General features: G+C 55.2%; 3 protein-coding genes across 3 annotated transcripts; 2 read left to right on the forward strand and 1 right to left on the reverse strand.

The window, feature by feature from the left end:
• Window positions 1-688: 688 nt before the first annotated feature.
• On the reverse strand, window positions 689-4,247 carry JCM15063_004133 (uncharacterized protein; the record flags this gene model as incomplete). The annotated part of the gene is made up of 14 exons (XM_076677177.1): window positions 689-1,024; window positions 1,091-1,377; window positions 1,447-1,552; window positions 1,619-1,870; window positions 1,938-1,994; window positions 2,057-2,159; window positions 2,218-2,635; window positions 2,693-2,777; window positions 2,839-2,964; window positions 3,021-3,320; window positions 3,402-3,484; window positions 3,548-3,639; window positions 3,700-3,921; window positions 3,997-4,247. 14 exons carry the CDS (start codon window positions 4,245-4,247, stop codon window positions 689-691), a joined length of 2,718 nt encoding a protein of 905 aa, XP_076535696.1.
• An 806-nt stretch (window positions 4,248-5,053) lies between these two features.
• On the forward strand, window positions 5,054-7,136 carry JCM15063_004134 (uncharacterized protein; the record flags this gene model as incomplete). The annotated part of the gene is made up of 9 exons (XM_076677178.1): window positions 5,054-5,647; window positions 5,709-5,812; window positions 5,876-6,073; window positions 6,146-6,224; window positions 6,288-6,423; window positions 6,490-6,519; window positions 6,583-6,690; window positions 6,762-6,863; window positions 6,931-7,136. 9 exons carry the CDS (start codon window positions 5,054-5,056, stop codon window positions 7,134-7,136), a joined length of 1,557 nt encoding a protein of 518 aa, XP_076535697.1.
• Window positions 7,137-8,530: 1,394 nt separating this feature from the next.
• SPT6 (chromatin-remodeling histone chaperone SPT6) lies at window positions 8,531-14,114 on the forward strand (the record flags this gene model as incomplete). The annotated part of the gene is made up of 13 exons (XM_076677179.1): window positions 8,531-8,717; window positions 8,926-9,051; window positions 9,116-9,186; window positions 9,254-9,679; window positions 9,751-10,479; window positions 10,542-10,838; window positions 10,903-11,235; window positions 11,303-11,917; window positions 11,981-12,157; window positions 12,225-13,212; window positions 13,278-13,454; window positions 13,524-13,660; window positions 13,731-14,114. The coding sequence occupies 13 exons, from the start codon at window positions 8,531-8,533 to the stop codon at window positions 14,112-14,114; spliced, it is 4,647 nt and encodes a 1,548-aa protein (XP_076535698.1).
• Between the last annotated feature and the right edge of the window lie 231 nt (window positions 14,115-14,345).

Below are 14,345 nucleotides of genomic sequence, written 5' to 3' on the forward strand. Positions count from 1 at the left end.
AGAGTCTCCTCTGTCGAGCTAGAGGAGATCGTGCTGAGATACATCCATACGAGCCATGTACTTGCGAGGCCGAACAGGCTGGTCGCACTCTTGCCGCATCCGACGCGAATGACGAGGAGAAGGCAGGCGGGCGAGGAAGTTGTCAGCTCCAGACGCGATTGTGCCGGCACGCGGTTGCGAGTCGCATGGTATGGTGCCCCCGACCTTCCAATCGCGTTTCAAATGCCCGAAAGATGCCGACAGTTTTTGCGAAGCGAATTATTGATCGAAAGAAGAAGGTGGCAGGCTTCTCTTCGGAGAAACACCGAGTTCGGCCCGAATTCTCTCGGATAGGCTCAGCTGTGGCTCAGTCTGGCGGAAACCTTATGATACTTGCTGTACCTAGCGAAGCGGACCTCTCACACTTCATCGATTGCTCAAAACATTCACACTGGATCCGCAAGCCTGATCATCGAAGAAGTAGTGTACAAGCATCGTGATTCATCGCGACGGCTTGCCGACAGTGCAATGACCATGATGATCAGCGAGTTGCAAGTGCGGGCCCAGCTTCAGCTCAAAGTTGTACCAAGTAGCGCTCAGACCGTTTTTTATTTTGATCTCTCTCTCCTCTCGTCTGAACGGCAACGCAGCACAAACATCTTGTAAGACCCAATGTAAGACCCAATGTAAAACCCATTGCAAAAAGTATTCAGAACTGGAACGTCATGATAGTCGGATTCAAAAGGAAAGGATAGAGGAAATGCCCAGCGATGACAATCGCGAGCGGCACGATGGCCACCCAATCGATGATGTACCATTCAATGTTGGGTAGGAACCTGAATGTGAGGATCATGGCGATCAGGAGGAAGCAGAGTCCAAACGTGATCCGGTAGCGTTTCCAGATGACGGGCAACTCTGTCAAGACCGTCGCCTGTTTCGCCTCCTTCTCGGTGCTGCCCCATTCCATCGAGTAACCGATCAGGTGCGAAATTAGAGCGAGTCCGACGTGGAACGAGATGCCGATAAAGAAGATTGTGTTGCAAGGCTACGAAAGGATGTCGTAGATCAGCATAATGCAAAGTGACTTGAGCAGTGGAGCGTAGAAGCTCACAGTCCATTTCGCTTGCTCCCACATCGCATTTGCAAGGTTCGTTTGTCCAGAACGGTAGCGCAGCATCGCGAACGCAAACGCCGAAGCGCATCCAAATACGACGAAGAGGGCGACGTTGACTTGCCACGAAGGCATGTACGCTGCGTCGATTGTCGGGATGAACAGTCCGTAGAGGATGTATCCCGCGATTGAAAGTGGAACCGCAACCGAGATGGCGTAGTATGAGACCAAGTACGCCCACGACGAGAACTTGTAGTGAAGGGGCAAGTTGGAGTGCAGGAAGAAGACTGTATCATGGCAATCGGAAATCAGTGACCGAGCAGGATATCGGCTGTGACAGATCGACTCGAACTCACACTTTGCCATGTCCGTGAAGGGGCCTTTACGAAGCCAGTCTTTAAGCGGGTGGAACAAGAGCTCGGAAACTCCGAATGCGTACTTTTGCCAGCGATTGATTTCGTCCTAGATAAGCGAGTCAAGAGTATCAGCCATGCTCGACGAACTTGAACTTGGAAAGGGGAAACGTACGTCGCAGGTCAAAGAGACTCCTTCTTTGAAACCTCCGTTCGAGTACGAAGCCCATCGAACGTCGTAACCAGCAACGAGCATTCGAAGTGCGCAGTCAAAGTCCTCGCTGACGTGCGACTCGGACCAGATCTGCCAGCGACCGTCCTCTTGCTTCTGCGCGATCTCCTGCAGAGCCGACCAGCGGATGAAGGCGTTGTGACCGACAAAGCAGCCGACATCGCCATTGGAGACGACCCACGAGATTGATGTGTTCTATGAAATTGTAAAGGACTGATAAGGATATTTTCTGAGAAGAGGTAGGGGTGAGAAGGAAACTTGCCACAAGCCGTGTGAAGAAGGCGATGAACTTTTCGAAGTATTCCGTAGTAACAAACATCTGGGTACCCGATGAATGTCAGTAAGTGACTACTGGGCTATATGGACGAGACTCAGACTCACGACATCGGATGCATGCTGGATGATGGCACATTGCGGCGACCAGTGCATTTCTGAAGCAGCGTCGAGGAAACAGTCCTCGGGCACGATGGTGTCGGAATCGATGCTGTGCAATCAAAATTGTGAGCGTCGCGGAGCCAGCATAATGCTCGAGAAGGACTTACATGAGAATAAGCTCTCCAATCCTGATATTGCCCGCTGCCCATACTTCGACAGAAACCGGCTTCTCCTGTCCTTCTTCGAGCGGGAACTCCTTCTTGGTTTCAGCGAGCGCTTCTTTCAAGCATTCCTCGTACAGAGCCTGGTCCTCCTCGAACGTCCACGGGTTGTCAAACGCTCGCTCGGGGCGTCGTTCATTCATCATGTGCTCAATTTTGATCGAAAGTTCGAGCGCGACGTTGAGGTTTGACGACTTCTTGAAACGACCGGCGCGATGGTAGTACTTGCCATGTTTCGGTCGAGCGACGTAGCCGATTGCGTTGGCTTCGTAGAACGCCTTGCGGGTGGCATAGTCGGTTTTATTGAGTAGCTGCATTCCGTCATCACATACGCAGATGTTGCAATTGCCGCCTTGCAGTTCGTCTAGAGAAGTGTATCTGAATCAATAACAAGTTTTAGCGAATGGTTGAAGAGACTCACATGTTTTGATCGCAGCTTGGAGAGAGCGCAGGGTGGGCGTCAGGACGAGCTCGAGAGATTCCTTGTAGACCGGCATCAGGATAGTCTGGAGTCCGTCACACAAGCCGTTAGTATTGCGATAGGAGGCTGGGATAGGCTCAACTCACAAAGTCTGGTAGCGGACCGGGCATACGGGGCGGGCGCTTTCCCGAGTAGTATCGATTGTTTTCGTGCATCTGCTTGACCGGGCCGAGAAGCTGAAGGATGACCGCAACGACAATGACGCAAAAGAACTATCACAGCCTAGGATTAGTCGAGCTCAAGCAGCGCCAGAAGAAATTCAACTTACTTGCGAGACCGCAAACTGGAAGGGGATCGCAAGGGCGATCAGCAGCCGAGGCCAGTACCCGTCGATGTACCATTCTCGAAGAAGAGTTCGGAGAGTGTTCATGTTGACCAAGATATTGATGCCGAGGGCCAGACCAACGTGCAGAGGCGAAAGTAGTCCGATCGGCCGCTTCTCGCCTACTTCGGCCGCTTCCAAGTCGGTTTCCACAACTTGTGTGACAAATTTTTCGTCCTTCTCGTCGAGGGAACCGGCGTCGTCGTCTTGCTGCTTCCAGATGTACTCGAGCATCAGGTCGGCAATCTATAGAACGAGGCAGCGAGGGCCAAATACATGTCAGTAATGTCTTTGGAATGCCTGCCCGATACGGCTTGGAGAATATACATTCTGAGCATGAGGCACGAGCTTAGAAACTTCGTCGCTCCAAAGCACCATTGCCATACTGTCCCGCACGAAGGCCGCATACTCTGCTCGGATGATCTGTCAGATGTATTCGATAGGACTGTGTTCAGGGTTAAGAGGCAACTTACGATGGCGTTTGGCGCTCTTGAGGTCGTCAATCGAGTCGATGACTTGAATCGCGCAGTTGTCAGTGAGGGTGACGAGCTCTTGAGCATGAGGGCTATACAGTGTCGAGAATATAAGTAAATGCCTGTCGATCAGGATAAATGTGATGACTTACAGCTGGGAGAGAATAGCTCGGACAACATGGCTCGATACAATTACAGCCGCTTCGGCATTGATGAAGGCGAGACCGTCCAGCAGCTGGTTACCGCCTTCGATTTCGTACGCTGGCGGGTACGAGGCATACGACGAGCCTCCTGCAGTTGCGACAACGGTACGCACAGCAACGATGTTTCCCCAGTCGCGATCGGGGAACCAGCCTGCAGCTTCGCACAGGCGACTGCACGCAAGAACCGTCAAGCTACCGGTAAGCCTCAAGTACATCAGGTTTGCCAAGTTCGATAAGGGGACTGACTAGATGTGCTCCGCCATGAGAAACTGTCTTTTGTGAGTTTGAGCTACGATGGCGAGATCCTCGGCCAGCTCGGGGCCGCCCGAGAGCGATCGTCCCGAAAGCGAAGGTTCGTAAAGTGATCGGCGACGACCAGCGCCGACGAAGGAAGACCGACGAGAAGAGGGAGCAAGCGAGTAACTCGAGTCGCGACGCTCGCCAAACGAATTGGCGAACGGGTCAAGGGAAGGACGACGGGAAGAGGGAGGGGACATCGGGACGACGAATGAGGACGATTGGATGGGTCAAAAGGGAGAAAAGCAGAAGCACAGCGAGCAACTTGCACAAAAAAACGAACATCGAAACCGGCGCGTAGCGCTCGTTGCGCTCAACACACGCGTACGATCGTCGCGATCGTGTGAACCTTCTTGTTGCGTCTCCATGGCCCCCGGACACGGCGACACACTCTCGTGTGGCAGCTCGCGCGAATCGCCAGAACTTTATACTGCTCGGCTCCCGCACGGTCGCTCGCGAGAAGGTTCTGTATTGGGCGCAGCGATCTACAAACGACGTCAGTGCGCACGCACGCGGAACCGTGCACAGACACTGAAGCGGCAAGACTCGGCCTGAAGAAGCTTCGCGATACGGGTCATAGCAAACAGCGATCCGGTAGATCCTCCTCCGAAAACGCGAGACAGTCGGAACCGAGTCTGACTCGAACACTGATCGGTGCTGATCAGCGCTGATAGGCAGAAATTCGGAAAGAGGAGGCAGGCGAGAAATTCGGCATTTCGCTCGGACAGGAAGGCGGCCGGGGTGATCGGCATCGTTTAACCCGCCGGCTCATTCAGTTCAGTGCAACTCGAGCAACTTCCTCAACCTCGACCACGCCGACGCCATGCTGGCCGAACCTTGCGCCCACAGGGCTCACAACCCCAGAGTGCGCGACGCATCGCAGCTCGCGCGCATCGCTGCCTGATCAGTCAACAGCGCCATTCTTCTTGTACCCCCTCGCGCCAGCCGCTTTCTTCCTCGCAACGGTCAGCTCAAGAACAGGTGTGTTCTGATCACCGTAGCCGACATGCTCAGTCCCCAGCAGGCGCTCCAGACTGACCCAATTCTCGACTTCCGCACAGGCCTCACCTCCATGCATCCTTCCACTCTCCCCGTGCTCCTGTCGTACGCTACGACTGACTCGTCGCCGCCCATCGACACCATTGACGAGCTTGAGGATGACGAGCTGTCTCCTCTCCCTTCTCCCATCGGCACCGATCCGCGCACAACCACTGGGCCTCTCCCGCCCCTTGTTGGTGCCGGGCGAGCGCCAAGCGACTACCACCCTTCTGCCCCTTCGTCATCGGGCTCGTCGAGCTCGTCCTTGACCAACGCCCGTAAACGTTTCAAGGCCCCGAGGCGTTCGCACGTCTTGAATCGCGAAGTAGGCAACCCGAAGCCTTGGATGAACGGCCGCAAGACGATCACCCGCGACAAGAAGAGTTACGCGGTGTGCCTCTTTGGTATCCTCGCAGGCCTCGCCGGTGGTGCGTACCTCGTCGCCGACGCGTTCAACGTCGAACGCGACAACTGGTGCCCGGTCTTGTCGGATGATTTTGACGGCGACACGCTCAACACGAGCAACTGGCACATCGAGCAGCGGATAGGAGGCGGTGAATCAGTAAGCTAATGTCGACGTTGTGCACCTCTCGACGTAATTGACAATGCATCGTCTCGGACAGAACGACTTCACTTGGTTTACCGACCACAACTCTTACGTCGCCGATGGCAACCTGTTCCTGATCCCGTCCTACACGAACGAGACGATGCTATCGACAGACTATGCGTGAGGACTCCTTCAATTATTGGAGCATTGCAAATGTGGCCTGACTTGCAGTTCGAGCTCTAGCGTTGTCAACTCGACCTTTATCCAGCTCGGTTCTAGCTGTGACTCGATCCACCAGACCGACTGTCAGATTGCGCTCGATCCGGAAAAGACCAACAGTACGCTGTTTCTCCCACCGATCCAGTCTGCCATGATCTCGACCCGCAACAAGGTCTCGATCAAGTACGGTCGAGTGGTCATCAGAGCCAAGATGCCGAAAGGGTACGATAAACGCTACTCAGTCTTCGACTTCTTTCTGGGCCATGTCCTGACCAGCAGTTTCGACGTCCGCAGCGATTGGCTCTGGCCTCAGATCTCGATGGTCCCGCGAGACGAAGTCTACGGAAAATTCCCAGCGTCTGGCCTGATCTCGGTGAGCTTCCACGGAAATCTCTAATACTATCGGCCACGTTAGCTGACGCATGCGACTGAACAGCTGTTTGAATCACGAGGCAACATGCCCAAAAGTCGTCTTGACATTCTCGCGAATGATATGGTTTCCGGGTTGCACTGGGGTCCGGCCGATCACCCGAGCTACGACCGATTCTGGATGACGCAAGGGTTCTACAAGGGTGAGCCAGCACCATCGCTCCTGGTACCAGCACTTCCAGAACTGATCAGTATCATTTTTTCCCCAGTCTACCGTCACTTTTTCAACCAAGAGTATTGTTAGCTTGAGGCTTCATCCCGCGCGAGCAGTGAAACAGTTACTGACTATCTTGTCCCCACAGACGAGTTCGGCATGGACTGGACGGACAAGTCGATCACCATGTGGGTTAGGTCCAGAGTCAGGATCTCGTTCCGATATGGATTCGGTTCGAAGCAGTTTTGGAAATTGGGTATGCTTCTCGTCCATGTCTGTCTCGAGAAACTGTTGTGCTGACCCTACCCGTGGTGCCTCCCATGACAGGCTCGTTCGGCTACTCATATGCTACAGGCGAGATCATCGCGAACCCTTGGGCTGGAGCCGAGAATCCCCACGTTGCACCATTCGATCAAGATTTTTACCTTCGTACGTTTGTCCCGGTGTTTCGAGAAACCCGTCGGTCTTAATAGCTTATACGTTTTTTCTGGCGCAGGGATCGGACTTCTCGCGGGCGGTACCGATGGTTACTGGCTCGACTCGCTTGACAACAAACCGTGGAGGAACTCGGACGACCGTCAACAAGCGATGAGTCGGTTCTGGAGCTGGATCGGGGTGTGGTCGCCTACGTGGCCATCAGGCGACAAGATCCGAGACAGGGGAATGGCGATCGATAGTGTCAAGATGTACCAAAAATGTTGAGCTTTGCCCTGGCAACCATGCATAGATATATAGGGACCCCAGCTATTCGGGAAACAGTAGATGGAAACTTTTACAGTCACGGAAATCACAGCCACAGAATTTACAGTCATAGCGATCGTCGCTGCCTGCTTGTTGATACCTTGTCCTGATCGCTTCGCGCCGATCGATCCTGAGGGAGATGTTGCGGCTCGCTACATTGCGTCCGAAGAACCCAGAGAAGCATTTGCGACGAACCGTCGCGACAGCCTTGCGCGATTGTCGTACCGCTGACACTTGATGCCCTTACTCGGGTGGCCCTTGTGAAACTGGCCTATTTGATCGGCTATGTTACTCCTGACTAGATCCAGCGCGTGGAGGAGAGACGATACCCCAGGACCTCTCGACTCTGGAGCGGAACGCCCGCAGGCGGTCATTGCGTTGGACTGGGAAAGAACTTCAGGAATCTGATCCGTGCTCTCTCGAATCTGTCGTTCGAGGATCTCCAGAGCAACTAATTCAAGTTCGAACCATGCTCATACCAGTTGTAAGAAACGCAGTAATGGGAAGAGCCTGAGAAACGATCTGCGGGCGCAGCGTGCAGAGCCTTTCGCTGTGGTTGGCTGCGGGAGCCCAGGATACGGCAGCGATCTCAAGCAAGCAAGCCTTGTCTAGCCAAGTCCCAGCTTTGTTTCAGCCATTGAAGGCGGGCGACACTACCGAGGATCGTTTGGAATTCGTCAAGTCTGCCTTGCAATTCAGCTGGTGGCTCCCTCTCCTCAGTTAAGCAAAACCGAAATGTTCACGCGGCCGTACCTCCTTGCTATCGTGATCCAGGCGGAAAGCAGTCTGATGGGAGCTCGTCAGAATCTGATAACGCCTACAGTGGCACACCTGAAGCGACCTCCTAACCCAGAAACGGGTCCTCTCGCGTACAGATACTGTCTCAATCGCATATTCAGGGAATTGAGGCCGCGGCAACCGGTGGGCCCTGACACCGACCTGCACAACAGGGCACATAACCATTCCCCTGAGGCGTCGTGAACCAGGCCACGAGCCTCGTACGCGCCTCGACATGGTCTCTAGAACGTTGCGTCGCGCGCTACGTCGGAACAAGACGTTGAGCTCATGGGCGTGCTTCGGTCTCGCAGGTTGCACGAAGGGGCCGCGAGGGGCTATCGGTCCAACCGAAAGGGAGTAGCGAGGTCCATGAAAGCGAGACACAAGCTGCTGGAGATACGAGGTGTAACGCCAATTCTTTGACTTCAAATGCATGAGGGTTCGAATCATGGACGAGTGAAGCGTGACAGGTCAAGCCGCATCGGAACCGTCGACGAGATCAACTAGCTCTCTCGCACCTCTCAACCGTCTCCTGCTCGCACAAACGCGAGAGCGTGGCAACACTCAACTCGCGCGCCATGTCGAGCTCGCCCGATCCATCGCGGTCCACGCAACCGCAAGCCGAAGAAGCGCCGTCGGATGAAGAATCAGCTGCCGCTTCCAGTGAGGGCGAAGGCGTAGACCTCCGACCGGGTAGAGGCAGTCCTTCAGACAGCTCGGAAGAGGAGGATGACGATTCCGAAGCCGAGCGAGAGGTTCGCAAAGGTGAGAGAACCGCTCATCGTGACCACCACCATCATCCGACGCGATCCCATTGCGCGGTCGCTTGAGCGGTCTCATACCGTCTGACTACTCTGTGACGCGGCTGCTGCTGCCATTGAGCGGGCGCGACGAGCATGTCGTCACGACACATGTGCGATGCACGCGCTGTCGCACGAGGCAGTTGACTGATTCTCTCGCTTTTTCGCAACAGGGTTCATCGTGGACGAAGACGATGCGACTGAACGCAGACGGCGCAAGAAGAAGAGAAGAAAGGACCGTAGCAGCGGCGTAGATGGAGAGGGCAAGAAACGTCGAAGGGAACACAACTCTGACGACGGTAAGCACGCTTTTGTAGCGTCATGCGAAAACTGTACTGATCGATCCGCTCGTGGTGAACGCAGAGGGCGACCTGGATGAGGATGATCTGGCCCTGCTGGCAGAGAATACTGGAATCGACCTCGGAAAACCCAAAGTACGCTGTCCTCTCGCGCTCCTGCGCCAGAGCGACGCTTCTTTGCTGATGCACAGGCTCTCTACAGAAAAACAAGCTCCGACGATTGCGTCGTCGACGCTCCGTCTCGGCCGACTCAGGAGGGTCCCCGTCGAACCAGCGTGATCTTGTCAACATCTTCAATGACGATGAAGGGGACGCGGCTGGCGTCGAAAACCTGTTCGATGCCGACGAGATGGCCGGGTTCATCGAGGATGACACAGACGAATCGGGTCGAGGCTCTGATGAAGATTCCGACGAAGGCGAAAGACGGCGCAGACGCAAAGAGAAGCAGAAGAAGCGAGACTCGAGGAAGCAGGGAGGCCGAAAAGGTTTCGGAATGGGCAGCGTCGAAGGTATCACCGCCGAGGCGTGGCAAGAAGTTGCCGAAGTTTTCGGTACTGGACAGGACTACGCCTGGGCGATGGAGGAAGACGAGGAAGATTCGACCAAGAAGGAGAAGAATCTGAAAGACGTCAGTAAACTCTCGCCATGCCTGTTGCCTTCCAAGGCGCGCTGATCACGGTTGTAAACTCGTTCTGCCAGATCTTCGAGCCTTCCGAGATTGCTTCCCGCATGTTGACGAAAGAGGACGACAAAATCAGGAACGACGACATTCCTGAACGACTTCAGCTTGCCTGTGGTGCCAATCCTCCCGTCGCCAACGAGGAAACCGGAGAATTCGACCCGCTCATCCCAGAAGAGGAAGTCCGTCCAGCGGCACTCTGGATGTCGCAGAAGATGCCGCGAGAAGCGATCGAAAGGTTCCTGCTCAAAGACGACCTGGGAAACCTCCCACCACTGTACGACGCTTTCATCGGAGCGATTGAAGCTGTGGTGCGATTCATCAACATCGACTTCTTCGAGCCTCCCTTCATCTGGACGCATCGTTCCGACCACCTCGTACATTTCCCTGCGGGCGAATCGCGACCGCACTTCCTCCTGTTCGAGCAGGACCTCTGGAAGATTTCGGCCCTGTCTGCCCGCTATCGCGCGTTTCTCGCTCGCCGAACTGCTCTGCAAGACCAGTTCAGACAACTCGATGTCGACGATGAATACTTCGACGAGCTTATGCAGCAACTGGAGACGGTTGAAGAGATCCAGGATGCTCAAGAGTGGGTCAAGACCAAATACGGAGACAAGCTGGAGGAAGTCAAGAGGAACAGGGAGGACGACGACGAGCGAGCAGTCGCAAAGATCGGTACCACCAAGCGAGCCAACCGTCAAAGCGACTACGAAGGACTCAAGAAGGGCATGATTGGCAAGCTTGCCGAGGTGCGTGCAAGCAGGCCGTATTTTTTGCATCAGCCGATGAATTGACCCTAATCTTTGCGCAGTCTTTCGGCCTCTCGTCCACCGATCTCGCTCTCGATGTGGCTTCTGGCACCACCACGCATTTTGCCGAAGATCCGGTCGATACTCCTCAAGAAGCGGCCGACAAATACGTGAATGGAGCCGAATTTGCGACGTGGGAACGTGTGCTCGACGCAGCCAAATCGGTCGTCGTACACGAGATTGGCCGCGACCCAATCCTGCGACAGTTTATCAGGAGGCATTTCAAATCGTCGGCGCGAGTGACGGTCGAGGCGACCAAGGATGGCCAAACGAAAATTGACCCGATGAACATTTTCTACGCGAGTGCCCTTCCATTCGAATGTGCGAGAGGCCAGACTAACAGCCCGCCTTCTACTTGAGCAGGCCTTCAAGTACCTTCGCGCAAAGCCTGTCGCCGAGTTCGCTCGATCCCCTCAATGGCTCCAGATGCTCGCAGCCGAGGCAGAAGGACTCGTCAAAGTCTCGGTCACTCTTCCACAGAACGTTCGCGACCTCGTCATCGCCGAGCTCGAGAAATTCTACTTGTCAGACTTCACGTCGGATCTGGCCGACGAATGGAACGAGTTGAGGACAGACATTCTGAAGCAAGCGCTCAAAGAACACTTCCTACCGATGGGAGAGCAGTGGATCCGGACCAGCCTGAAGGAGGATGCTGAAGAGTTGATCATGATGGCGATCAAGCGCCGGCTCGAATCGGTTAGTTACCATTATCATCCACTCGCTTCGGCAAGCCTTTGACTGAGGCAATGCCTTTGCGGAGCAGCGGATCGACAACGCTCCTTGGCGGCGAGACGACGGTACTATGGAACCGGGTCAGACGCCTTCAGTTCTCGCCATCTCGCAAGGAAACGGTGACCCGCGCCGAGACTCGGTATACGCCGTCTTCCTTGATTCCGACGGTCACTTCCGAGAGCATCTCAAGCTGGACACGCTCGAGACGGGATCGATGGAGGCTTCTCAGCACGAAGCATTTACCGAGCTGCTCAAGCGGCGGCGCCCCCAGGTCGTTGTCGTCGGAGGCTTCAGTCCGAGCACCCGCCGTCTCATGAACGATTTCCGCACCCTGGCATCGGCTGTGTCAAGCTCGATCCTCGAATCCGAGATGGATCTCGATGATGATGAGGAGGAGAGGAAGCTGCCGACGGAGGAACGGCAGAGGAAGCGAGCAGCCCGGGCGGCTTTTGAGTCGACCTACGTCAACGATGAAGTCGCTAGGATCTACCAGAACAGCGCGAGGGCCACCACCGAGTTCTCGGAATTCTCGCCCGTCGCGAAGTACTGCGTTGGTCTCGCTCGGTATGCGCAGAGTCCGCTGAACGAGTATGCAGCTCTCGGACCCGACCTCACTGCGATCACGTACGACCCGAACCAGAAATTCGTAAGTCAACACGCGCCCCTAAGTCACATGTCTTTCAGGACTCATGTATGACATGATTTGCAGCTCGCGAAAGAGAAGGTTCTCGAGGCGCTCGAGAGAGGGCTCGTTGAAGTCACTAACAAGGTCGGAGTCGACGTCAACAAGGCCGCGCGCAATGTCTACTATGCCAATCTTTTGCCATATGTCGCTGGTCTCGGTCACCGCAAAGCGGAGATGTTTGTCAAGCGAATTGCTGCCGCTGTACGTGATTCGGCTGTTTATGTGGATCAGCTGGCATGTAGCTGACACGGATTTCATGCGGAAACAGGGAGGCACGATTATCACTCGTTTCAGCGTCCTTCCTCAAGCTCTCCTCACACCAAAGGTCTTCGTCAATGCTGCCTCGTTCCTCCGCATCCGACAAGACGACCTGGCCGCCGATCTTGGTCGAGACACTGAGGGTGAAGCCGACCCTGATGTGCTTGACGATACTCGCATTCATCCCGAAGACTACGACGTCGCGCGTAAGATGGCTGCGGACGCAATGGAGCTGGACGAAGAAGATCTCGTCGATATGCCGGCTTCAAAGGCCGTCGCCGACCTGTTCGACGACGACGTCAACAAGCTGAACGAGCTTGCTCTCGATGATTTCGCCGACGAGCTCTCGAAGGTTCTCCAAGCGCCAAAACGCCTCGCTCTGTACAAGATTCGGGACGAGATGAAGCAACCGTTCCGCGAGATGCGCAGGCAGTTCACCAGTCCGGATCCCCGCGAGCTCTTCACGATGCTGACCGGCGAGACGGAGCTCACGCTCGATCAAGGTCTCATCATCCCCGTTCGCGTCGTGCGAGTGTCTGGAGACGAGTCTGTCCTCGTGCGACTAGACTGCGGGATCGATGGTGTCGTCTCGCATGAGTACCGATCGACGGCAGCCGCCTTTGCCAAGCTTCGTCAGGGACAAACTCTGCAAGCGCAGGTTCTCGACGTCAGATGGGACGACTTTACTGTCGAACTGTCTACGCAAGAGGACCAACTCGCTCAGGGAGATCGAGAGCGTCGCATGGTCCGAGCGGACCCGTATTTCGACCATGACAAAGCCAATTACGAGCGTCAATCGATCGAGAAGGCTCAGCAGAAGAAGACTGGCCGTCCGCAACGGATCATCAAACATCCCAACTTTCACAACGTGGACTCTGGCAAAGCCGAAGAGATGCTCAGCTCGATGCAGCGGGGCGACTGTGTTATCAGACCGTCTTCGCGCGAGCATCATCTCGCCGTTACCTGGAAAGTCGACGAAGGCCTGTATCAACATCTCGGTTCGTCTCCACCATACTCTGAATCAGCAGCCCAAGACTGACGAGGCCGGCGCTTTGTTGTCCAGCTGTACACGAGCTCAACAAGCCCGATGAGTTCTCGCTTGGAACCCAGCTCCGAGTCGACGACAATCACAGATATTCTGATCTGGATGAAATGATCGAAGCTCACATTAAGAACATGGCGCGGAAAGTGAACGAGCTCACCAACAACGACAAGTGGAAATCGAACAAGGAACAACTTGGTGAGCCGATGTACACGCTCTTCGGATCATCATTATGGACTAAACTAATCACCTCTCGAACGCACGCAGACAAATACCTCCAAATCTTCACGCAGTCAAACCCAGGCCGAGCAGCTTACGGGTTCGCCTGGTCCAGCGACAAGAGGCGCGCCGGAGAGATCATCCTCGGATTCCGCGCGAACGAGAAGGCCGAGATTCAACAATTCGCAAGCTCCTCTTCCTTGCACTCTACAGCTCATCTTGAACAGGGCTGATGTTGGTTTGGTCGTTATTTAGCCGGTCAAGCTCGTCCCGGAAGGATACTCGTTGTTCACCTGCGTGCATCCGACGGTGCAATTGCTCGCAAACGCGTTCAAGATCTGGTACTCGCAGAACATGACGAACGCGGCGCAACGAGCTCAGGGCGGTATGCCGGGCAAAACGCCTGCGTACCCGGGCGCGATCGGGGGCCGGACGCCGTTCGGTGGCGCGAGCTCGCAGTACCGGGGCAACCCAAGTGGAAGAACACCGGGTTACGCGGGACCGGTCGGTGGACGGACGCCTCTGCTTGCTGGCGCGATGAGTGGACTTCCTGGGGGACGAACGCCTCAACCGGATCACGGAGGGTATGGGTACGGTCAAGGAGGCGGAGGAGGTGGTGGACCCCGCGGTGGATACTAAGGAAGAAGAAGATTCGGTGTTTGATTGTGTATTCCGGTTACCCGCGCTCGGTACAAAACCCGAGGGATGTCGAGTAGTCCCCTCCCCCCGAAATTGTGTATTCCCTGCTTTTACCCAGCGCATCGATAATGCGCCATCAGCGTGCTGTCTCGAGGCGGAAAATGTTTGTCGACATTTCGATAACGATAAATTTGTTGCGGCATCAAATTGTTTGACACAGGTGTCGGCCGG

This window comes from Sporobolomyces koalae (genome assembly GCF_050403365.1).
Source record: "Sporobolomyces koalae JCM15063 DNA, S_koalae_JCM15063T_v1_ctg7, whole genome shotgun sequence".
Lineage (NCBI taxonomy): Eukaryota > Fungi > Basidiomycota > Microbotryomycetes > Sporidiobolales > Sporidiobolaceae > Sporobolomyces > Sporobolomyces koalae.